A 24,481-nucleotide genomic window follows, 5' to 3' on the forward strand; every position below is an offset into this window, starting at 1 on the left:
TGTCTCTCTCTCACAAAAACAACAAAAGAACTGTTTTACACAACTTGGGTTTATTTATACAGTTGTTGTGTACTTGGGTCATCTCATGTCATAGCCATTAAATACCCCATGAAAGAACAGATGAAACGAATAATGACAAACTTACTGAACATCATGTGACCAACTCTGAAAGCTACGAGGAACATAAATGCTAATGACCAAAAGAAAGAGTAAACTGATCAGGAGGGAAACCACGAGGTTCTCAGAGAGAGGAGAATCAACACGTCACACGGCGCCAAACAGAAAACACCGAGCTCGTTCAGCGCCGACTCGGGTGGAGGATCTCCCGTACCTGCACAGTCTCTGGTCATGTCAGACTCTTTTATGAGAGACCTCAGCAGAATAGCAGAGCCCACATTAAGGCACAAGATGATACATGCCTCCTTTACACTGCAGAAAGAGAGCAGATGGACAAAATATATCATTTCAAATATGAGTTGACATGCGCTCTTAGGTCACAGCAGTGTTTCTTAAGCATGAAGGCTTCATGACATGGACGTCTTATCTGTGTCTGTGGGGGGCAGCGGCCCAAGCAGAGGTGCCCAGATCCCCCCACACCAGCTATGTTTGTCTACAGTCATTACTGGTTCCTGCTGTTGTGTTTGTTCTCTGTATTTTTGCAACAAATCTGGGATAAAGACGTCTTGATCTGTTATATAATCTTGCATATATGTAATGTGATTTTGAACAGTTGTAAACTTCTGTATGACGCAGACATCGTGACTGATAACTCAGTATCGGTTACGATGGCGTCCATTTACCGTAGCATTTGTTTCCTGAGCCTGTACTCTGTGGTACCCAGGGCTTCTTGTTCCCCTACCCCGCGCACACACAAACGCACACGCACGCACAGACACACACTTACTGCTTAAAGAAGTTCTCTGGTTTTTTGCAGTAGTGACCAAAGAGAGGAAACAGATTCCGGGTCATGTCAAACTGAAGCTGAGCTGCTCCACCATCACTGAAGTTGTTACAGAGGATCACCTGCCAGAGGAATAAAGTTATACACTGAGACACGTTTGTGCTGGAAGCTCAGCACTACAAAACTGACAGAACATCAAGTGTATTTACTGTGAAGTCAAACTGAAAGGTTACATTTAGTTTGGTTTCAAAAATATTTTTGTTTGTTGTTTTTATTTAGGAGCAAATGTCTGGACAGGGAACAACTTAAAGTATTCTACAGTCTTTTACAGTGTAACTCCGTATCGTTCAGAGACGTCACTAAACAAATTTTTTTTCCTCTTTAAATTTTTAACTGGCAAATTTTCAGAGATCTTTAAATGTGTTGGTCCCAAAAACAGACCAGAGCCAAGAAAGGGTGAGCATTTAATATTTCATTGTTTTTGAAATATTCATGTTCAATGTGGGAAAAAATGGCCTGAAAGTGGCTCAAAAGAACATCTTTCAAACATATATAAAAAATATTTTGACATATGAAACAAAAAATTCACAGCAGGGAAAAATGTCAACATTCAACCGATATATTCAACACGCGGCGTCATGGCAGCGATAGCTCAGTAGGTAGACTGGTCGCCCCATGATCAGAAGGTCGGGGGTTCGAATCCACCGAACAGCTACCCTGAGGTGCCACTGAGCGAGGTCCCTGCACACTGCTCCTGGGCGCCTGCTTAGTGACTGCCCACTGCTTCACTGAGTGAACGGGTCCCACGGGGATCAATAAAGTAAACATTATTCTTATTAAATAAACCAATGCAAAGAGCAGCCTGCAGCGTTTGGTGGGAACCTTCAGCAGTTTTGACTCTTCCATCACACTTCCACACTGAGCAGACGTTTATTGTTTGCACGCTCTGACACAAATCAAGGACAATAACAGTGAGGTGGGTTTAGTGAGCACTGACTGCTTACGTCTTGGTAGAGAAAGTTGTCGAGTCTTTCCGCCAGGCCCTGCCAGGCCAGGTGAAACAGAGAAAAGCCAAGCACCTGATGAAGGTTCAACAGTCTGTCCCTAACGCACAGCATCATGGGACATGCTGTACTGGACAGGGACATGGTGGACTGGTCTTGTTGTGACGGCAGGGACAACCACCTAAGTGAAGAACAGAGTAACAGCTAAAAACTTAATGAAACTCTGTAATGTGGGACTTTGTTATATTTCTTAGTGGCAGAAAAAATATTAAAAGGACTCAAGAAACGATAATAAATAAAAATAATGATCAAAACAACAGATTGAATGTAATTTTATAAAAATAAGAAATATGATGTCACTTTATTTTGATGATGTATCTGAATAATAGAAATAATGTGAAGTTTTTATTAGTGTTGTCCTGCAAAGCCCCACAGTGTAAATACAGCCAACGCTGGCACAGGCCCGCGAGCATTTCAGGCTTTTAACTTTATACAACAACAGTAACTATTATTATTTTTCCTTCTGTCAGACACAAACATGTGTTATCTGTAGTTATTTACGAGCTCTTGTAAAGGTGGGGGGGGGGAATATAACCTGGCCAGGTAAATATGCTGCAGTGCTGGATGACACCACAAGGTGGCGCCTCCTTATTTTGCAACATTGTAATGAGTCTCACCTGTTTCACTGTCAGATTTCGCGTGGTTCACCTGGTATTTCTGTTTTCTTGCTGACACATTCAGATCAAACTGACGTTATTGTTATTATTGTTAAAAATATTAGAAAAATAACCAGATGCTTACTCTTACTACTTATTACTTCCAGGCTGGACGACTGTGATTCATTATTATCAGGAAGTCCTAAAAACTCCCTGAAAAGCCTTCAGCTGATCCAAAATGCTGCAGCAAGAGTGCTGACAGGGACTAGAAAGAGAGAGCAGATTTCTCCTGTATTGGCTTCCTGTTAACACAGTACCATAACACAGCAACAGAGCACTTCACTCTCAGATTGCTGGTCTACTTCCAGGATATTTAAAAGTAGTATGAGAGGCAGCGCCTTCAGCTGTCAGGCTCGTCACCTTCAGTGATACTACGATATAAATTTTCATCGTACTGTTGTAGATCTACGTAGCAAGTTTCATTTGTTAAAAGCATTACAACTGATGTATGGAATTATATTAAATGACTTTTGACTGTTTGGAAGCAGAAGGACGAAGCGTCCTGCAGTTACTGTGAAACAACATAAGCCCTCGTTTAATGTATACATTTACGATTTGGAAAGCAAAGTTTCCCAAATTAACTATAAACAGTAATTGTTTGACACAAACTGTCGCTGGATTACTTTAATGCACAAAAATAAATCTTTAAACCAGGTTGTGGTTGTGAAGCCTCTGGACTGCTGTCCCGTTAGTCTAAAGCTACACAGATGTCTGAAAGCTAAAACTTGATTTAAATTGTGTAAAACAATACAAAGAATTAGCCTGTCGTCAACAGGTAATTCTCACCTTTCTTGGCAATATGGTTTGGCTTTTTCTTTTATTTCTCTCATGAGAAAATCCAGCAGTCTTCCCAGCATATCTCCCTTTAAACGATCCAGCAACGCTAAGAGACCGTCAAACAGAGAGCCCTCGAGAGAAGCCAGACGACCCATCTCCATGATGCCCAGGCCTCCGGGTACAGCTTCTTCACCGAGTGAGACCGCTGTCTGCTGCAACTGTAGGAAAAACTGAAGAAAGGAAAAGAACCAGAATTATAAAATCTTAAATATCACTCATTGGCTCAGCTGCAACAGGTCAATGCAGCACGATCTTCTAAAGATTTACTTTTTGGGCATCCCTGCATGAATGGAGGGATTTGTGTGTCCCAGTGATCACGGGACTATGTTGTCTGGAGAAATTTGCCTCTGGTAGGGTCTCCCATGGCAGATGGCCCCCACACCCAGGATCAAAAAGCAATTCACAGAACCCTCAAGTAGCAGAACAGTCCAGTGCACCCTACAGGAATGGGGTACCTGGGTCCTACCCTGGAGCCAAGCCCAGGACAGTCTCCAGGGCGAGGGCCACATTGGCCCGGCACCTTGACCAATGTGTCCCGGCCAGGCTCAGTCCTAAACAGCTGGGTCTGACGTGGCCACAGCTTTGCGCTGCACCCAGAGAGACCTGGAGAATAAGATCAGTGACGATACACGTGTCCTCAGTTTGGGAGGCTGAGCGCAGGCTGACCATACACCTTTTGGTACCATGGAGGCTGTGAAACGCTCCATCTTACCTGAGAAGGTTGGTCCCACCGACATGAGTGTGGCACATCGGTGCAGATGAAGCTGAAACCATCTAATGCTTGATCACTGGGTGTTCGGTGAGCCCCAAAATCTCAGTCAGCAATCTCCAGGCCAGAGTGACCCTTGATGGTGAAAGGGCTTATCCCAGTAACACCTCGGCTCCTTCATGCATGCCAGGACAGCGGACATGGGGAGGGGTGAGTTTCCCCGCCGATGGCGATGCCAGGCCGCGACACCTGGGCAGGAGGAATGGCATCCTCCTCATTTTCATCTACAAGGATATCCATGTTAACACCCTTCTCTTCATCTTCTCCGTGCTTCTCCCCAAAGTTGAAGAGCTGGTTGAAGAGAGGAAGTTGATCCTCTGGGGGGACATGGTCCTCGGGGGGCTTTGCTGCAGTGACGCGAAGGAAGGGATCGGCTTTGGGGTCACAGCCACTTGCAAATGCTGCTCCCAGATTCTGCTGGGCATTACGTGGGAGTGTTTGCAGGAGTCGGGGTCTGCTTGCAATGCCTGTGCGTGCTTGAAGCCCATTTAGGCAACGCAGAGGGGATGGGGGTCATAGCTGAGACGGTTAGTCTGCACGCAGCTGGGCAAGGGCGAAACACGACACCCTTAACCTAAACCCACTGGGGTTCATCTGAGAGGGTCCAGGGGCTGTATGTACTAAACCTTCGCTTTGGCAGCTAGCAATAGCCACAAAACCAGAAGCTACTTGACGAGCTCGTTTTGTAACACGCAGATAGCAGTAACACAACACCCACTATTACAACAATATATCAGCTCGACGAATCACAGCATAACAGATGTTCTTGAGAACCAGAAAAACAAGTTCTACCTTGACGGCAGCATCATTGAACAGATTAAGTTGAACAGACTGAGGAGCTCATGGAAAAGAAAGCGAGGATGGCTGGTTTGGGGCCTGGGGCTCTTATAAGGGGGTCAAGGGGACCCTGTGTCCTGGAAGTGATTGGTCCATCTTGGACAGACAAGCTGGTAGTGACGCTTCCATGATTGGTCACTGCTGCTTCTAGTGAGATACGGAGGAAGGTTTGAAAGAGAACACCCACCACATCGTTTCCCCAGTCTCCCAGTATGGTGGAAATGTAGTTGACAGCATTGAGGATGGCACAATAACGGACACCCAGTGGGCAGCGAGACTCCTCCTTCATCACCTAGAAGGGAAACGAACAGAAAAACATTTAAAAACTGACTGGAACTTAAAACTGTTTCTGAAATAGCCATAAAACCTTTCCCAGACTGATGAGGAGAGACAATACTACTGTGACCATAACACACCTAAATGCTCCAGACCGGGACTGCTTCTGCATTTAGGCTTAGATAATAAGATCAACAAAGAGGTAAACATTGTGTTTTTTAATGCCCGTACGTTTTGCCCATCTGGTGCTTAAAGGGGTTAACAAAGACTATGAAACGTGTGCACATGAGTGGGTGCTCAGAGCTGTGGTCACCTGGATGCAACTAAACTGGACTGCACTAAGGAAGAACGTGCCTGATAGCCCAGCAGTGGATGGACATCACACTTCATCCACTATGACTGTGAGTGATTATTGTCTCTGGGTAAAAAGAGGATTTTGTTCACTGATTTGGAGCAGATGATGAAGAGCTAACCTAATTCCCTGATCTGTCATCTCATTTTGTCAGCTGTTGTTTTGAATCTGAATGTTACCTGAGTGAGTCGTATACGAAAGTCATCCACGAGTTCTTTCTGCAGCTCCAAAAATTTCAGTTGTGCAGAAGGACAAGGTAAGGTCCGGTACCGCTCTAAGTATGGAGGGACGACAGAAATAAAATTATTCAAAAAATGTTTATATGCAGTAACAGGAAATAAGATATTTTATAAACTATTTTGTATCCCTTCCAAACACAGCTCGTATCGTTATTTTTTGATTCCTTCTTCACCCGATGAAGTTGATTTACCAGTATAATCGTTTGCACCAGTATCACTGGTAAGAGTTTGATGCTACAACCATGCTTGACTCTTTATAAGTGGGCCGCACTTTCTATTACAGCTCTGTAATAAAGTGGTAATAGTACGGTAACAGGGGAAGTTAATACTATGCAAATAAATTAATAACCGCATAATAGCGCCAAATCACAACAACAGTCGCCTCAGGGCGCTTTATGTTGTACAGTAGATCGTACAATAATAGATTCAGGAAAACCCAACAATCATATGACCCCCTATGAGCAGCACTTTGGCGACAGTGGGAAGGAAAAACTCCCTTTAACAGGAAGAAACCTCCGACAGAACCGGGCTCAGGGAGGGGCGGGGCCTGATCATTCTGGATTTAACAGGAAGCCAAAACAGGAGAAATCTGCTCTCTTTCTAGTCCCTGTCAGGACTCTTGCTGCAGCATTTTGGATCAGCTGAAGGCTTTTCAGGGAGTTTTTAGGACTTCCTGATAATAATGAATTACAGTCGTCCAGCCTGGAAGTAATAAATGCATGAACTAGTTTTTCAGCGTCACTCTGAGACAGGATATTTCTAACTTTAGAGATGTTGCACAAATGGAAGAACGCAGTCTTACATATTTGTTTAATATGTGCGTTGAAGGACATGTCCTGGTCAAAAATGACTCCAAGGTTCCTCACAGTGTTACTGGAGGCCAAGGTAATGCCATCCAGAGTAAGAATCTGCTTAGATACCATATTTCTAAGATTGTCAGGGCCGAGTACAATAACCTCAGTTTGATCTGAATTAAGAAGCAGAAAGTTAGCGGCCATCCAGGTCTTTATGTCTTTAAGACATTCCTGCAGTTTAACTCATTGGTGTGTGTTATCTGGCTTCATGGACAGATAGAGCTGGGTGTCATCTGCATAGCAGTGTAAATGTATGCTATGTCTTCTAATGATGCTGCCTAAGGGAAGCATGTATAATGTAAACAGAATTGGTCCTAGCACTGAACCCTGTGGAACTCCATAATTAACCTCAGTGTGTGAAGAGGACTCTCCATTTACATGCACAAACTGGAGTCTATTAGATAGATATGATACAAACCACTGCAGCTCGCAGGCTGTTTGTATTTATGCTTATTACAAAGAACCTATTAGTGGTAATAACTTACCTGTAAGTGCGACCTGTAAGTGTACTGAGATTGAAAAGCCTCACATTTACTTCTCTAAACAAACAAACATAGTTCTTCCAGGTGCTACTGAAGCTCCTGTTTGTTAAATGAATGTTCAGTTTCCAGCATGTCGTTTCTTCAGACTTCAACCATCCAATCAAATAACTGAGACCAAACGAGTCAACAGCAGAAAAAGTTGTTTGGTGTTGGCACAGAAGATTTGGCAAGTTTCTCATGGGTGCGACAAACATACTCTGCTACTCAACCCACAAACGCATTTTCACTACATCATGGCACCATTTAAAGAAAGATAAAACAGGCTTTCCAACGGCATAGAATTTATTTCCATAAAGCAGTTTACAACAAAGATCATTTCCTTACCTCACCTCTTGCTCTTTGGTGAAATGGTGTTATACATAAGTTAGAATATTATTAAACATAACAAAACAGCTCAAGCTAATCTAAAGCAGACAACGATACTCAAATCTTACCAGTAATAACCTGCAGCAGAGTCATGAAAGTCTCCGCACAGTCTGGAGCCTTCAGATCATCCATATCACTGATGTCCTTATACTGAGAGCTCCAGGCTCTTTCAGCCGAGAGCATGGCATCCATCTTTTCCACTGCCACTGTATGTACAGAGAAAGATTTGTGTCAGTTACTGATCAAACTTGGAGACGATGAGATTGCATATGCAGGCTATCGTATGAAATGAAATCTTACGAGCAACAGTAACAGCGAAGAACAGCCACATGTAGTTTAAAGAAACAATCTGTCACATTATTCAGGATGATCTGGAAGGACTGCAGGGCCTTTATGCTACAATATAAGGTACTGTAAGGCAACGTTTGTGAGGCTATATGTGCGATCAGATCTTTACATGTGTGTCAGTCTCAGGGTCCACGGATTAGCCGCACTGCTGTCACTGAGTTCTGACCATTGAATAAAATATTTTGTGCAGCTGCTGACACACAGCTGATTCTGTATTTTAGGCAGTACCACACCATCTGAATTCAACAAAGTGGTCCAGGACGTCCTGTTGACTAAATGCGCTCCTGAGTGTTTTTGCTGTTATAATGACATTTAGTCTAAGGCCGTGTTAAAGAATAACCAGGCACGTCACTGCAACGGATGCTAGGACTTAATGCAAATCCTCCAAAAGAGTGAATCGACTTCTCTGGAGTGGATCATGCAGCATTGCTAAGTCTTTGCTGTAACATTAACAGTAATTTTGAGAAACTGTTTAGTAACCTAGTGTCACTGGGAGACAGTGAGAGTCTACTACTGTTAGAAACTTCACCCTGCATGACCGTCATTACGCCGTCGATGAGCAGCATTAATGTTTCATCAGTCTCAGTAAGATCTCAGCAATATTAGACCGTGTCCTTCATGTTTGACTGTAATTCACTGCAGTTTGGGTTTTTACAGCTGCAAACCAAACACGTGGTCCAAACTGCTTCAGGATGAAGACTTAACAGCATCACAGTAAGATTTGTTTCGCATATTGACCAAAGAGTTCACGGTGTCAAAGAGGTGAATGATGCAAGAACGTCACCTCCTCTGTGACTGACTCATTTATATGGTGTGCGACACGTATACTCGGGGTTAGCAAAGCAGTCACTTTCCACTGATTGGAGTGATGTAGCAGGTGGAGCTCATTCAAACAAAATCTGAGTTTAGCTCATTTAATATTGAAATAACAGCATAACAAATGAGACCAAGAAAAACGTGGTCTCATTTGGAGCAGCAAAGACCAAATCGTCCTTAAAAACTCACTCTTCTTTTCCATAGTGAGCCACTTCTGTAGGACTGCATCCTCGAGAAGGAGGTGAAGCACACCAGGCAGCTCTGCTGGGTAGGAATGGTTGCTTCTCAGCTCCTTCTCAAATTGCAGCACCTCCTCCACCAAGTGACAGAAGAGCACATCATCATACAGCAGCTTAGAAGCATCACTGGTCACTTTCTCTTGGACTAGAGACAACAGGCCTCGACACAACTCCACCTACACGAACACAAAGGTACTGCTCAGTTTCAGGAAACAACGAGTTTGCATGAGGCTTCCCTGTAAGCTGCTCAGCAGAGGGTGGGAAAACATTGTAGTGCTCTTGTACAATAATAAGTTGTAATAAATATTAAATCTGCCTCTGAGGTTTGACGTCAGTCTTCTCTGTGGCGTCGCTGAAATAGAAACTGCCCAAACTGCCCTGAGCTGTTTACTGTGTTACAGTTTAATGAGCCGTGTTTGAATCTTATAAGCATCGATTATTTCAGTTAGCTGAAACAGTTCTTACTTCAAATATCCTCCTACAGTCCACCTATAGTCACTTTTATGCCCACACTTTAGGAATGAGTGAATTATAGCATAGTAACAGAAAGCATACCTTGGCACTTAGAGTTACCCCTCCTCGGTCCAAGATCGGCTGGATCGTTTCCTCCATGAAGGTGGAGTTGTTTCCCATCCACATGAGAACCTGTGTGAGGTACCATTCTGGCTGAAAATACACAAAGAAGTTTATTTTGGATTGTGATGACAGTCACAAAGCTAGTCTCTCTGATACGGCTTGTTCTTGTAGAAAACACAGGACTAAATAACAGCCTGGATTAAAGTAATTTCACAGGGTAAGTTTATGCCAAACATACGATTCTGCAGCCATGACAGAGGGCACAAGTATTCCTGTTCCAAACAGCACCCAGTTTCTCAGCAGGAGGATGCAACTGCAAAAATACTCTACAGATGACCTGCTAACAATGACGACTGTGACCACAGGAGCAGACAGTTTGAACCATGACAGAAGCACAGACTGCTACTCAGAATCTAACAAACATCCTCTGAACGCTTCCAAGTAAAGAAAAACATGCACAACAACAACTGAACCCACTGGTGAGGACGAGGGGATGCCCTGGAGCTGATCATCATCATCAGCACATGACCCACAGCAGCGTAATTACACGTGTTACCAAACAACACATAACCTTAGCATACGTACATACGATTACTGACATCGCCTCTCAGAGCGACGGCTCAGCTCTGAATACTCCGTGTTAATCCTTTTCAGAATCAGGATACTTTATCAATCCCTAAGGAAACTATGTAGGAGCGAAATTTTCAGCCTCTTCTTGAATCTTTTCGTAAGCTATGCTTTACTCTTGCAGGAGACGTCCTGAATGGATTCGAGGCCCCATCGCCCCCCAGCATCAATAACAAGCTGCTTATTGCAGAAGTTATGACACTTCACTCGCTGATGAGCACCCGGCCTCGGAGCCAGGGAGCGCTCGATCGCTCAAGGCCGCATTAGGAGGAATTTACTGTGGAGCAGACAGAGCGCACTCGCTGTACGCTCCACGCCTGCCTGCAGCGTGTTGTCAAGTGGACGCAGTCTGTGAGCAACTCTAAAGCTTGTGCTGCCGTGAAAGAGCAAAGTTACAAAGCGTTAAACTGAAAGCGAGAGTTAAAAATAATGAAAAGTGTGCACCGCACCCCCATCTGTGCTTTTGGTGAGGTGCTGTCCACGTGCTCGCCAAGGTTCAGAGGATGGTTTGGATCTATTAATCATCCAGAAATCAAACAGCGGTTCCTTCAGTAACTCATATGTACGCTTATCAACAACTAGGATTTCAATATAAAGCCACAGAAACATGACTTCCCTGTAACATTGATCATGACAGCTAATGCGATCCCACATTAAACTGACAGAACAGCAACCCTGTGATCCGGGACTGCGGCAGCACTGCATCACGGCGCACATCAAACACTTTGTTCCCTCTTGTGTTAATCAGCGTCCAGACTTTGACATGTTGCTGCCAAACGTTTCAGTGGTCAAAGCTGTTTTCAGTGACCTCTGAACTCTCACCTTACTGACAGAGTTGGTCTGCCGGTTCCCATAGAAGTGGTATTTGAACCTCTTGTTGAGAGGCAACAACATGATCTGGATGGGCAGACAGAGGGGAGCAGGTTTGGACATCTGAGGAGAGGACAGAGCTTCACTGGAGTCCAAAGTCCTCTGAGACAGCAGATCATCACTGTCAGACAGTTAAAGAGCAACGTGTGCGCAGGGAACATGTGTTATTATAAAGACGGCTCTGCACGCGTGTGGTGGAACAAACATTCCTGTTCATGTCTCCACGTCTCCTGCAAACCATGTTTAAACTTTTAAACAGTGTCCCCAAAACAAGGTCGTCTGAAATTAAAAGGTCTCTTTGGTTACACCAAAATATAAGCATGGGAATGTATATAATGTTAAGAACTTAGTGTGTGTGTGTGTGTGCGTGTGCACCCATTTACATCAGGTAAATGAAATAATAGTTAAATTATTTAAATTAAGTCAATTTTAACCTCAAATGAAAACATGTCCGATTACATTTTTCTTTAACAAAAATGAAGCCAAAATGCACAAAAAACCACATAAAAACATGCAAAGTAACAGCCAGGTGTTCGTGATCAGGCCACGTGGTCAGAGGGCCCGGTGGCGCCAGTGTCCGGCAGCCTCGCCTCTGTCAGTGCGCCCCAGGGTGGCTGTGGCTACAGTGTAGCTGCCATCACCAGTGTGTGAATGTGTGTGTGACTGGATGTGGTGTAAAGTGCTTTGGGGTCCTCAGGGACTGAGTAAAGTGCTATACGAATACATTTACCATTAAATTCATTAAGCCTGCCCACCTGTAGAAACGCAGAGCATTCAGTTTTTTATTAACAAAACTCCATGAATATGGAGGCTGAAGGGACATTTCCCAACAATTTAAAGTCACAAATGAGAAACATGGCAGACAGTTTCCAATCATCCTAGGAGTATTTACAAGGATACGAGGTCTGCAGGGCGAGGAGCTGCCCGACCAGCAGCTCCAGCTGGCCTTCAGTCTCCTGACAGCTGGGCGTCGGTGTCAGTGACTGAGTGGGAGGAGAGATGATCGGCCAGTGAAGCTGAGTCAGCAGCTTCTCAAAATCACTGTGAAAGAAGAAAATGGATTTGGGTCACATGTCAGGGGACATCTTTGCTTATTAACAGCTAGCTCGTTTTAAAGAATCATCAGCAAATTTACAAACGAGCTGATGATGGAGCGTGTGTCGGATTCATGAATGTGTTTCTGAACTGAAGCAGCCTGGAAACTCCCATCAGGGAGAGGCAGCAGCAGCTTCATATGTTCTGAAATATGTGGTTCTGGTTATTATTTATTATTAACCTGTCACCATGTCTTTAGTCTAATAAGGCACAGCAGCTTTGAGGGCTCCCACCTGGTCAGACGGTCCTTCATGATTTTGTGCCAGAAGCTAAGAGTTGCTTGGAGGAAGTTCTGGAGATGAGAACATCTAGACTGGTTTAGTCCATAATCCAGAGCCGCCATGCTATCCACTGCCCTTATGGCTTCCCAGGCACTGCTGGTCATCAGACACTGCTGAACTGTAGCACTGGAACACAAGACTGCACGTCACTGCTTTCATTACACCACAGCAGGCACCAACAGGAAGACCACAGGCCATGAACGAGACTCAGAGAGGTGGGACGCCGAGTTACAGAAAAACATAAGCTATGATGTGCAAATCTCACCCTGGGTCGCCTCAATCAAATGACCATTTCGTTACCAGGCCTCTGGAGAACTTCAAGACATGTTGAGTCATTTAGCCGTTTAAATCAGCTGTGTTGGATCAAGGACACATCTGAAACCTGCAGGACACCGGCCCTGGAGGCCTTGGACACCGCTGCCCTGTACCATCAGAGTCTAGATGCATGCTCAATCATCCAGGTAAGTAAATGCCAAAGGTTCTGCTCATCTGGACGTTTTCATTGGGAGAAACGTTTCGTCACGTCTCGAGTCTCAGCTGACTGAAGACGTCTGAAAACATCCAGATGAACAGACTCAACCTTTGGGATTTCTCATCAGTGGCTTGATAAGAGAGTGCTGATAACCAGCCACATGGCCCGTCTCCTCTTCAGTTCAAAGGATGGGGCATCTGTGTTTTGGGGAAACGATTTCAATTTGTCTGACCTTCACAACAGTTTGCTTCGGTCTGTTTTCCACGAGCTCTGGCACAGAGAACAGCACACTGTGCCCCCAACATGCAGGACTGACTTTTGACCCTGCACACAGACTTCTGCAGATTCTCAGAACCTTTCGATGACATTGTCGTCTGTAGATGATCTAATGATCCAACAGTCTCTGCAGTATTAGGTTGTGTTGATGCAGTTCTGAGACACGCTGCCTTCCTTAGATAATCTTTTTACATCCTGTCACGTTACAGACCTGCTGCCACTTAATAACATTCAAACTCGTTTCAGTGCCGCTCACTTTTCCCCGTTTTTGTTGCCCCAGTACCAACTTTAGAGGTTTGCTGCCATCAAATTTAAAATCAGCAGAACTTGGCTCCTTTCCTTCCTTATTTAAACATCTAATAGATCTTCTGCTGTGAATAAAATACAGATTTATGGGACTTACAAATCATTGCACTCTGTTTTTATGCACACAGCATCTGGACTTTAAAAGACGGCATAAAGCTTTGTGTTTTTAAATTGCTCATAAACAGTGAGGGTGTTACCTGAGCTCCTCTATGTGTTGAAGGCATCTTAGGTATTTCATGTGTCTCTCTATAAAGTCAACCTGGTTACACGTTTGTTCGAGTTTATCCATCCAAGGCTGGGCATCCTGTAGGTGCTGCAAAAAAGAGAAACAGACATTGAAGACGTCCAGTATTTCAGTCTGAAACCGTTTGATAGCAACAATGCTGGACAGCAGCAGAGAAGCGTACAAAGATATTAGGGTTTCTATGCTGTACAGATCGGTCACATTTCACACACACACACTTTATTTGTCTGTATTTGTCCTGTAAGCTCGGCTCCTGTACCAGAGGAGGATCTGCCACAGCATCGTATCTGTTCCTAGAACGGCCTTCTTCTGGCCACACATCTCAGATGTCAGTTTGGAGGTTAATGTATCGGCAACATCGGCACGGCAAGATGATGGGTGGTGTTCAAGGGAATCTCCTCTCAGATCTGGACCAGGGCATCCCTGAGCTGGACTGAGGTGAAACGCGTGGTGTCGGATAAAGTCATGAATCCATATCCGTGATGGTTCTTTTTCTCGCTCCTGGTCTTTCGCGGGTTTCTGCTGCCTAAAGTATTCACATGAGCACATGATAAATAATAGATAAAGATAATCTCCCAGAGGTGTTCTACTGGATTTAGGTCAGGTGAGGATGGGGTGGGATCAACTCCTTCATCCTCCAGGAACTGCCGGCATACTTTCGCCACCAGGCCAGGCATCGTTGTGCACCAGGACCCGCTGCACCTGCGTGGGGTCTGACTGCGGCTCCACAGATATCATCCTCTCACCTGGTGTTCTGCTCCAATCAGATCTGTTCTCCCGGTCTGGGGTAAAAAGGCTGACTGTGAATGGATTATTATTTATTATTAACCTTTATTTAACCAGGAAAAGTCCCATTGAGATTAAAAACCTCTTTTTCAAGGGAGTCCTGGCCAAGAGGCGACAACATGTTGAAATTACAAAGTTACATACATGTTATAAGTAACAATTACATTTTAAAAACATTTTTCTCTGGCTCTCTCAAGCTGGACTTAAAAGCATTTAATGAAATAAGATCTGCTATCTTCCAGTCTTTTTGCATCATGTTCCATGTAAAAGAGGCAGCATAAGTAAAAGCCCTCTTTCCCAGTTCAGTTCTGACAAATGGAACAAAAAAAGATCGCTTGAACGCAGGCTATAAGAAACAGTACTTCTCCGTGTGAGCAGATCGCAAATGTAGGTGGGCATTTGTCCAAGCAGGGCCTTATAAATAAAGATGCACCAGTGAACAAACCTCCTAGAGGACAACGAAGGCCATCCCACTCGAGCGTACAGATCACAACAATGGGTCAAGGCCCTACAGTTTGTAATAAACCGTAAAGAGGCATGATATACTGAGTCAATCTTATGAAGACACTGGGCGGAAGCATTCATGTACAGCAGATCACCATCATCTAAAACAGATAAAAATGTGGCATTTACAAGACGCTTTTTTGTCTCAAAAGAAAAGCAAAATTTGTTTCGAAAGAAAAATCCTAATTTTAGTTTGAGTTTTTTCACAAGATTGTCTATGTGAGGTTTAAAGGTCAGAGAATCATCAATTAAAAAGCCAAGATATTTATACGTATGCACCACTTCTATGAGGTTTCCCTCAAGAGTGGACACCAAGGGGACAGTTTGAGGAAATCTCTTCATGTTTGAAAACAACATTAGCTTTGTCTTTTCAGCATTGAGAACCAATTTCAGCTCCAGAAGTGTGTGCTGAACCACATCAAAAGCTTTCTGCAAAGATTCTATTGCCTTTTCAAGGTTTGAGCCAAAGGAATAAATAACTGTGTCATCAGCATAAAAATGCATACTAGCATTGAACACATTTTGTCCCAAATCATTTATATACATGATGAACAACAGAGGTCCTAAAATTGAACCCTGTGGCACCCCAGTGTGAATATTCAAAAGTTCTGAGCACAGATTTTCACATTTAATGCATTGAGTCCTGTCACTCAAATAGTTAGTGAACCAGGAGACGACATGTCTAGACAGCCCCAAAGAAAGAAGCCTATGCTTCAAAATGGCGTGATCCACAGTGTCGAAAGCTTTTGACAGGTCGATAAAGAGAGAAGCACAGTGCTGTTTTTTATCCAGAGCAAGTATGTCATTTATCACTTTTGTGGCAGCCGTAACAGCACGATGCTGTTTTCTGAACCCAGATTGCAGTTTTGAGAGAACTTCATTAGGAGTACAAGAACTCTTTTAATTGCTCACTGACGAGAGACTCAAGGACTTTTGCCAAGACACACAAGTTTGATATTGGCCTGTAATTAGTCAGAATGGCCGGGTCGCCTCCTTTTAATATTGACGTAACAAAAGCAGACTTCCAAACAAGTGGAATTTCTTTATTTTGGATTGAAAGATTAAAAAGGATCGTAAGAGGTTGTGCAATGTAATCAGCTGCTATTTTCAGAAAATAGGGCTCTATTAAGTCTGGCCCTGGGGGTTTCCTGTGATCTAAGGCTTTAAGAGCTTTATGCACTTCCTGGACAGAAAAAGGAGAAAAACCAAAAAGCTCCCCAAAATATGTTTGGGGTTCTGTACAGGGAGTCATGGGGGCTGCTCCAACAGAGTTAAATAAAAAAACCAGTAGCTACGAAGTGCTTGTTAAAGCTATTTAAGACCTCAGTTCTGTCATAAACTGGGACAGAATCTTTTAAAATGAATTTTGGAAGAGCCTGTGATATTTTATTTATAGATAAGGACTTAATTACTTTCCAAAATTTCTGAGGGTTATTGAGGTTTCCTGTAGTAACAGATAAATAATATTCTGACTTAGCCTTCTTGATAAGTGTCGTGCATTTGTTTCTTAATTTCCTGAAATCTAACCAGTCAGTCAGGGAATCGTTTTTCCTAGCTTTTGCCCATGCCACGGTGCGCTGATGGATGGACTCTGATAATTCCTATGAAAACCAAGGGTTCTCCCGTCCCTTGACCCTAAATTTTCTGGCAGGTGCATGCTTATTAAAAATCTTCATAAAAATGTCTTTAAAATAAGCCCAAGCCACATGGATGTCTGGTATCAGACTCAAATTTTCCCAGTTTACCATGGACAAGTCATAATGAAACGCTTGCTCACTAAATATTTTAAAATTTCTTTTACAGATGATACGCGGTTTACATTTAGGGATTTTAGTGTTCCTACAGGTAGCAACTACACAATGATCGCTTAAATCATTACAGAACACGCCTAGAGACAGGAACTTATGAGGGACATTTGTTAGAATTAGGTCAAAGTAGATTTGTCAGGACTCTTTATATTTGGCCTTGTAGGTAGGTTGACCAACTGGCTAAGATTAACAGAGTCACAGAAGGATATTGTTCTACTTTAGCTACAACACTGCAAATAAAAACATTACTTATTAATATCTCAAGCTATATGCTGTATACTGCTGTAAGTGGGCATTAATGCATAAAATATACTGCTGCAAAACAACTAAGTTAACAGGAACAAAAGAAAAAGCACGACCCAGGCTTCACCGGCAGAACACTGCCTGAAGTCATGCGTCCTCCGGTGACTCATTTCCGTCCCATAGTGCAGCAGATGGCCCCCTTTTGACTTCAGGACTGCCGTAAATGTCACAGATTCAACAAGGTGGTGGAAGCGTTCGTCACAATGATGCTGACATTTCAATATAGCCCAAACAGATTTCCAAGCTGAACATCCATGACACGCACGGATGCCGTGTTCAAGAAGCCGGTGCGCTGAGGATCGGCATGTAATGTCGCTAAAAGCAGCCATGAAGAGGTTCCACTTTGGTCACAAAGGGGCCGGCGTGGTCACAGCAACACTCAGGTGGACTGTGGCATTTCAACAAAGTATGTTTGGTACTAAGAAGCCCAAAGGTCGTCACACCAGCTTCAGTCTGGTGTTTGCAGGTCGATCTATGACTGATTGGGTTTTACTGTGCATTTTATTATCCAGTTATGCTTTTACTGTACTGGCAGTGTAACTGGGATCATTGGGAAGTGAAGCCCAAACACTACTGGCACTAATGCAGCCCCAAACAATGACAGAGGCCTCACTGAGTTGTATACATGGCTGTATACGCACTGTTGTCCCTCATCCACACTAATCACGACAATCTGAAGCAAAAAGCTTGAACTGGGATTCATCAAAGACACGCTGACACTGATGTTCAGCTCGTGTCACACATCACACTTTCTCCTACTTTCCTTCCTTAAAAATGTCTTTTTGTTTTTCTTTTCAGTTTTATTTCAACATTATCACAACATCGCCTTAGGGTACTTTATATATTTTAAGGTAATGACCCTACAATATTCAACACCCAGTGCATCATGGGAATCCCCCGGCAGCCTACGTCTATTGCAGCATAACTAAGGGAGGATTCAGGGTCACCTGGTCCAGCCCTAACTATATGCTTTAGCAAAAAGGAAAGTTTGAAGCCTAATCTTGAAAGTAGAGATAGTGTCTGTCTCCTGAATCCAAACTGGAAGCTGGTTCCACAGAAGAGGGGCCTGAAAACTGAAGGCTCTGCCTCCCATTCTACTTTTAAATACTCTTGGAACAACAAGTAGGCCTGCAGAGCGAGAGCAAAGTGCTCTGATAGGGTGATATGGTACTACAAATATCAGCATACTTTATTAATCCCTAAGGAAATTATGTGGGTACAGTAACAGAAACAGACTATTTAACAATACAATATGTGACAGATTTACAAATTTAAGAAATAACACAATAAATACAAATCCCTCAATAATAAACATCACTACTGCAGACGATCTCAGTTGATGCTAGCAGTCGTTAACGAGGACCTGCTTGCTCACCGGAGAGCTGCTTAGCTGACCTTAGCTTCCATCACTGATTACACAACCCCACACAGCATGCTGTGGACTTGGCTGTGAAGAACTCACTCACAGCCACTGAAACACCAACAGATGGGACCGAGAGGATCCTCACTGGTCAGTATCATCGAGCACTGCTAACCTTCTCAGCGTCTATGCACCCACCAACGATTCTCCTGTTTGGGACACTCGAAAACCAAGGTCAGGGAGGTCCCTTATTCACGAGCTGCTGTTTGCAGACGATGCAGCATTCATGTTTGCAGCAGTTAGTCAGCCCTTTGTCTGAGGCCTGCAACAAGTTTACCTTAACCTTTAGCCCGAAAAAGAGAAGCATCATGATCCAGGATGCTGACTCCGGTCCATCCTGAGGTGGTAGACACCTTCACCTACCTTCCATCATCTCTAACTCCCTCTCTCTGGAGATACAAGTGATAGCAAAAACTGCAGCTGTCATGGCTGAACACGTGTGGTATCAAGCTTACATATTTGGCACACTCCTCTATGGCACTGAATCCTGGTCCGAGTAAGCCAGCCAGGACAGAAGGCTGAACAACTTCAGCCTCTGATATCTTAGACGTATTGTGGTAAACACCAATGTACTGCAGAGAGTCAGTACTCCAAGTCTGGGTGCACTGCTCAGTCAGAGTCAACTCAGATGGCTGGGCCATGTGCGATGCATGAACCCGGGTCACATCCCCAAGGACACGGGGTATGGCGAGGTGTGCGAGGGCTCACGCTGTCGGAGGACCAAAACTCCACTTCCACGTTTGGAAACGTGACATGAAGCTGACAGACATCAACCAAAACACCTGGGAAAGCTCAAGAGGCTCGGAGCGCTACCATCAAGGAGGGAGACAAGACAAGAGTAAATGGTAAATGGCCTGTATTTGTATAGCGCTTTTCTAGTCCCTAAGGACCCCAAAGCGCTTTACACAACCTGTCATCCACACATTCACACACACATTCACACACTGGTGATGGCAGCTACAATGTAGCCACAGCCACCCTGGGGCGCACTGACAGAGGCGAGGCTGCCGGACACTGGAGTACTTTGGCGTCCTTAGTGATGTCACTACCTTGTGCAGGATGTTGAAGGTAAGTTGTTCCCTCTGCAGCAGCGCCTCCAGAGAACACCTGGCGTCCTCGACAGCAGACAGAGCTGCTGAAACTTTAGGAGGCACCAAACTGGACACAGTCAGGACCTGAAAGGCAAAACAGAACTGCTTACATTTCATACTGAAGATTTCAGAGCGTCATGATTGTGTGAACTTTCTACAAACAATAAATTCTATAACTGTGTGTAAATGTGCAAGTTACACGAGTGAGTAACAGAAAGACGAGAGCAGCAGAAGGGGATGACAGCAGGCCTATGGACAACTAAATGTACCGTAAGGGTGTTGTTTGTATTTTAAACGATAAAAACTGGCTGCTTTGTGCACCAGTGACATCATCACACGGCCACAACCATTTATGCTCGCCATCACAAAAAGCATCACCACTCAGAGAGCAGCGCCACATCAACACCGACAGACGAAGAGGAAAAACTGAAAACCCCAAACGTTACATCTCAGACTTTACAGGCCACAGTTAGCATTTCCATCCATACGAGGGCGTTCATGAACAGTTTTTTAATTTCCATTATAAATAACTATAACGACATGTGTAATGGCATTTCAGTGGTGCAGCGTCCCCGTTTAAGAAAATCATAATTAAATTTCTAACATCTATTAAATACAAATTTGTTTGTTAACTAGTTAGTTAGTTTATTTGCTTGTTTTAATCAATTTTAAATCATGCTTTTTATTTGTTCTTGTTTCTAATGTCTCTGTAAAGCACTTTGAATCACCTTGTTGTTGAATTGTGCTATACAAATAAACTTGCCTTGCCTTACAAATAACTATAATAGTAGATATAAATAGAAATAATATGAAAAGCCTATGGGAAATACTGAACAGTGTTATAAAACGTGGGGCTGGACAAAAGAACTACAAGTATTTCATTTGTAACGACCATGAAGAATATGGACACTGTGACAAACAGTCTCAATGAACTCTTTGTAACTGCTGCACCAAATTCAGCAGAAACAGGCGCTGATCCTGGGAGAGCACAGGACAAACCGGATACACCGATAGACAGAAATCCATATTCTATGTTCCTCACAGCCATCGGTGAAAATGACGTTTTTGAAACTGTCAAAAATGTAAAAATCAGAAATCTTTGGATTGTAATGAGATTGATATGATCGTGGTTAAAAGAGTCATTGAGGCTGTTATAAAACCGTTTACATACATCTGTAATTTATCATTTCAAACTGGTCGATTTCCAGACAGAATGAAAATAGCAAAAGTTAGTCTATACAAATCTGGCAACAAACACCATTTCACAAACTACAGGCCGGTCTCTTCACCACCTCAATTCTCAAAAGTTCTTGAAAAACTGTTTAAAAACAGACTGGAGAAATTTACACATAAACTACTCACTGAGAGTCAGTACGGGTTCAGATCAAGCAGATCAACATCATCGGCACTATTAGATTCAATAGAATACATCAGAAATATGTGTCTGGGTCATTCAGAGACTTGACAAAGGCATTTGACTCCATAGATCCTGATATATTAATAAGAAACCTGGAACGTTACGGTGTCAGAGGGGTCGCTCTAGATTGGGCCCGGAGTTATTTAGGTGACAGGAAGCAGTTTGTGAAATTAAATGCTCCTTATGTGCACATTGCTTGTGGTGTACCCCAAGGGTCAGTTTGGGCCCAAAATTCTTCAACTTACACATTAACGACATCTGTAAAGTGTCCAAAGTATTAAAAATGGTTCTCTTTGCTGATGATACAAACATCTTCTGCTCTGGTGATGATCTGCAGAACTTATTGGAGGACATGACTAATGAAATAAGTAAAGTAAAATAAATTTCTGGGGGTAAAAAAATCTTAACTGAGAGCTCACGTAAGATATATTCATTCCAAAGTATCACGAAGCATTGCAACACTAAACAAGGCAAAGCAGGTATTAGACAGAACATGCCTTCATGTTCTACTGTTCACTGGTTTCACCTTACTTAAGCTACTGTGCAGAGGTCTGGGGCCACAACTGTAAAACTACATTACATTCACTTTGTACTCTTCAAAAAACGCAGTTTGAATCATCCACGCTGCAGGTTACAGGTTACTGCAGTCTGAAATATTGAAATGTGCCGATCTAGTGAAATTCCAAACAGCACAAATTCTATTCAAAGGCATCAAGACCAGGAAGTTCCTGACCATGCATGGAGGGTTTCACCCCGAGTCCAGCACCCCGAGGCTGTATGCTAAGCACAAGGAAGGAGGCCGGGAACTGGTGAGTGTCAGCACCACAGGATGAGACATCAAACCAGTGCAGGTGGTGGGAGACAGAAGGACTCTGGCCAAAACATCTCTGATGGACAGAGTCTCCCAGCCCATGCATGCTGAGCTGCAGAGCTCCTTCAGTGACAGACTGCTGCATCCTCGATGCATGACGGAGCGTTTCTGCAGGTCCTTCCTCCCTGCAGCTGTCACACTGTACAATCAGAACTGCTCCCAACAAACACAGGTTTACATCAATGCTGTAACTTGCACTATTTCATCATCCGATTCACACTATAAGCTGAGTTTGCCTCTTATCTGAAATACATTTTATCTGTAAATAAAGTGTATTTCATTTTATTTAATGGTAATAACTGTACAGTACTCTGTTTTTGGTAACTACTGTCCTTGATGTAAATATATATATTTTTTAAATTGTGTATGTTTCTGTTCTGTGCGCTGTTTGATGTACGTGTGTTTTTTTCTTGTTGCTGTTACAACCACATTTCTGCTTGTGGCACAATTAAAGGATTATTCTATTCTAAACATCCACGAGTACATCGTGGAGAGGCCACAACCCGCCGTGACCGTCCGTTACAAAAGCAGAGCTAAACCTGGCATCAACAAATGTACAACAAAAGACCTGCATGATGTACAAAACTGTTATTTCTTTGGAAAACTACAGCTCATGTCCCATTATGATCCACTGCTGTAAGAACTCATAATAATAATAAAGATGATTTTAGGTAGTGCCAGAAAGCACAGACACAGTGTATGTTAGGCTGTCTGAAACAGTGATGTGCTCCTGGTGACTTATTTTCACTGCTGATTAAATGGAGTCAGTAACTTAGTAACAACTAACCAGTTTCTGTCTGGTAAGATGAGACGTGAGCTCAGGTTAAATGAATAAAACAAAAACGTGTTTCTAGTGTCCAAAACAACAACAACTGTTCCTGTAATCACCATTAAAACCTTTACTGGGAAGAAGTTGGTGTGAATCCTTCAAACCACCGCATTAACAAACTCCAACATGAAGAAAAACAAAGTTTTTAGTGATATTTAGAGATTTCTGAGGAGAAAATGAAGCTGCCCGCCGGTGTGTTCAAAGCCACCAGACAACAGGGGTTTAATCCAACAAGTCATTCAAGTCTGTTTTGACAACACTGAGACTGGAAAGCTGGGAGAAAAGAGCCGGAATAGACTCAACACAATCAAAACACTGACTTCTGGCAGTGGCTCATACCAGCGCCCCCCACTGGCTGCCTGGAGGAGTACAGTTTGATTTAAAGTTATAACTGAGCTCAAAACAAGGTTTATACAATCAGTCTTTCTACCATAAATCTAATTTAACTATTAATAAGTGCATAAACTTCACAACAACGCACAAACGTGTTTCTCGAGGACACAGAAATGTGTAAAAATACAGTGTTATAGACGTTTGTTTGTTTACGTCTTACATTTTTAGTGTAAAAATGGAGATATATAGAAACATGCACCGTCATACTGTTCCCACGCCAGTGTCCACGCAACTGCACCACTACTAATCTCATATGTGGGCTTGTGCACGTTTTTACTGAGCTGTGATTAGGACACAGACGCTGGCAGCCCACAGTTCATTCTGTGGGCTGTGAGGTCATTGTGCAAATGTCGTTTCTCCCACGGAAACGTCCAGATGGACACAATCAGCCTTTTGGGAGCAATTACAGGGTTGGTTTGTTTGTCTTTAACTGGGAGACTCGGTTGCCACATTTCCCACCTGTCCCGGTGTTAGTGACACAGCGAGCAGGACCGCATCTCACGCATTCTTCGCTGTGTTTCTGTATATATGATGCTTTCGTTCACCTGCTCCTTCAGCGTGTTGTTCTGCTCGGTCAGATGTTCCATCAGCTCACCGACGGTCTTCGGGCACATCAGCTCGGTGTCTCTGTCCTCCAGGAAACCCGCCACGAAGTCCTCCGCAGATAAAGCTTCGCGGTGTGGCGCTGCCGTATGAGCAGGCTGTGAGGAACATGTTGTTATTTCACTCTCTGCTCGCGCTGGCGTTCCTGTTACGGCCGCCGCCATCTTTCCTCTCGAATGCAACGACCGCCTTCCTCGGAGGCGCTCGTGAATTGTATTTGGGTTCCCCGCGGGAAGAGGTCACGCGTGTAGCGGTCACGCGTAGTTACACACATGCCAGGCTTTCATATTAAATTTTCCTTTATAGATTGTCTCACATAAAGGGACGTTACCACGCGTGTCTTGCTCTCTTGTAAACTGTAGCCACTGCTGCCGTATGGCCCGTGTTTGTTTCACTAACACGAGGAGTACGCTGGAGGAGAAAACAAGCCCACATTTGCCTGAAAACGCCTGCGTCACAGATGGCGCCGTCCGCTACACGTCAGCACATTCATTCATGGTACCGGGTCCAGTACAGCTGATTGTAGTATCGATACCAAGTCAATGCAGGACCGATACCAATACTATTGATCTACAGACATACCTTATGTAGGGGAGCACGTGACATGACTCAT

At 43.6% G+C, this 24,481-nt stretch overlaps 1 protein-coding gene across 1 annotated transcript; it reads right to left on the reverse strand.

Moving 5' to 3' along the window:
- Positions 1 to 31: 31 nt before the first annotated feature.
- Positions 32 to 24,256, reverse strand: rint1 (RAD50 interactor 1). The gene is made up of 15 exons (XM_085386470.1): positions 23,811 to 24,256; positions 19,714 to 19,839; positions 13,797 to 13,912; positions 12,498 to 12,671; positions 12,070 to 12,210; positions 11,122 to 11,290; positions 9,652 to 9,762; positions 9,047 to 9,272; positions 7,762 to 7,899; positions 5,872 to 5,966; positions 5,252 to 5,356; positions 3,408 to 3,628; positions 1,906 to 2,086; positions 905 to 1,023; positions 32 to 429 (listed from the first exon to the last, which is right to left on the reverse strand). The coding sequence occupies exons 1-15, from the start codon at positions 24,030 to 24,032 to the stop codon at positions 219 to 221; spliced, it is 2,355 nt and encodes a 784-aa protein (XP_085242596.1). The 5' UTR covers positions 24,033 to 24,256; the 3' UTR covers positions 32 to 218.
- Between the last annotated feature and the right edge of the window lie 225 nt (positions 24,257 to 24,481).

Source organism: Rhamphochromis longiceps, linkage group LG17, assembly GCF_057381845.1.
Source record: "Rhamphochromis longiceps isolate RC_006_pf linkage group LG17, R_longiceps_female_GT1.1, whole genome shotgun sequence".
NCBI lineage: Eukaryota > Metazoa > Chordata > Actinopteri > Cichliformes > Cichlidae > Rhamphochromis > Rhamphochromis longiceps.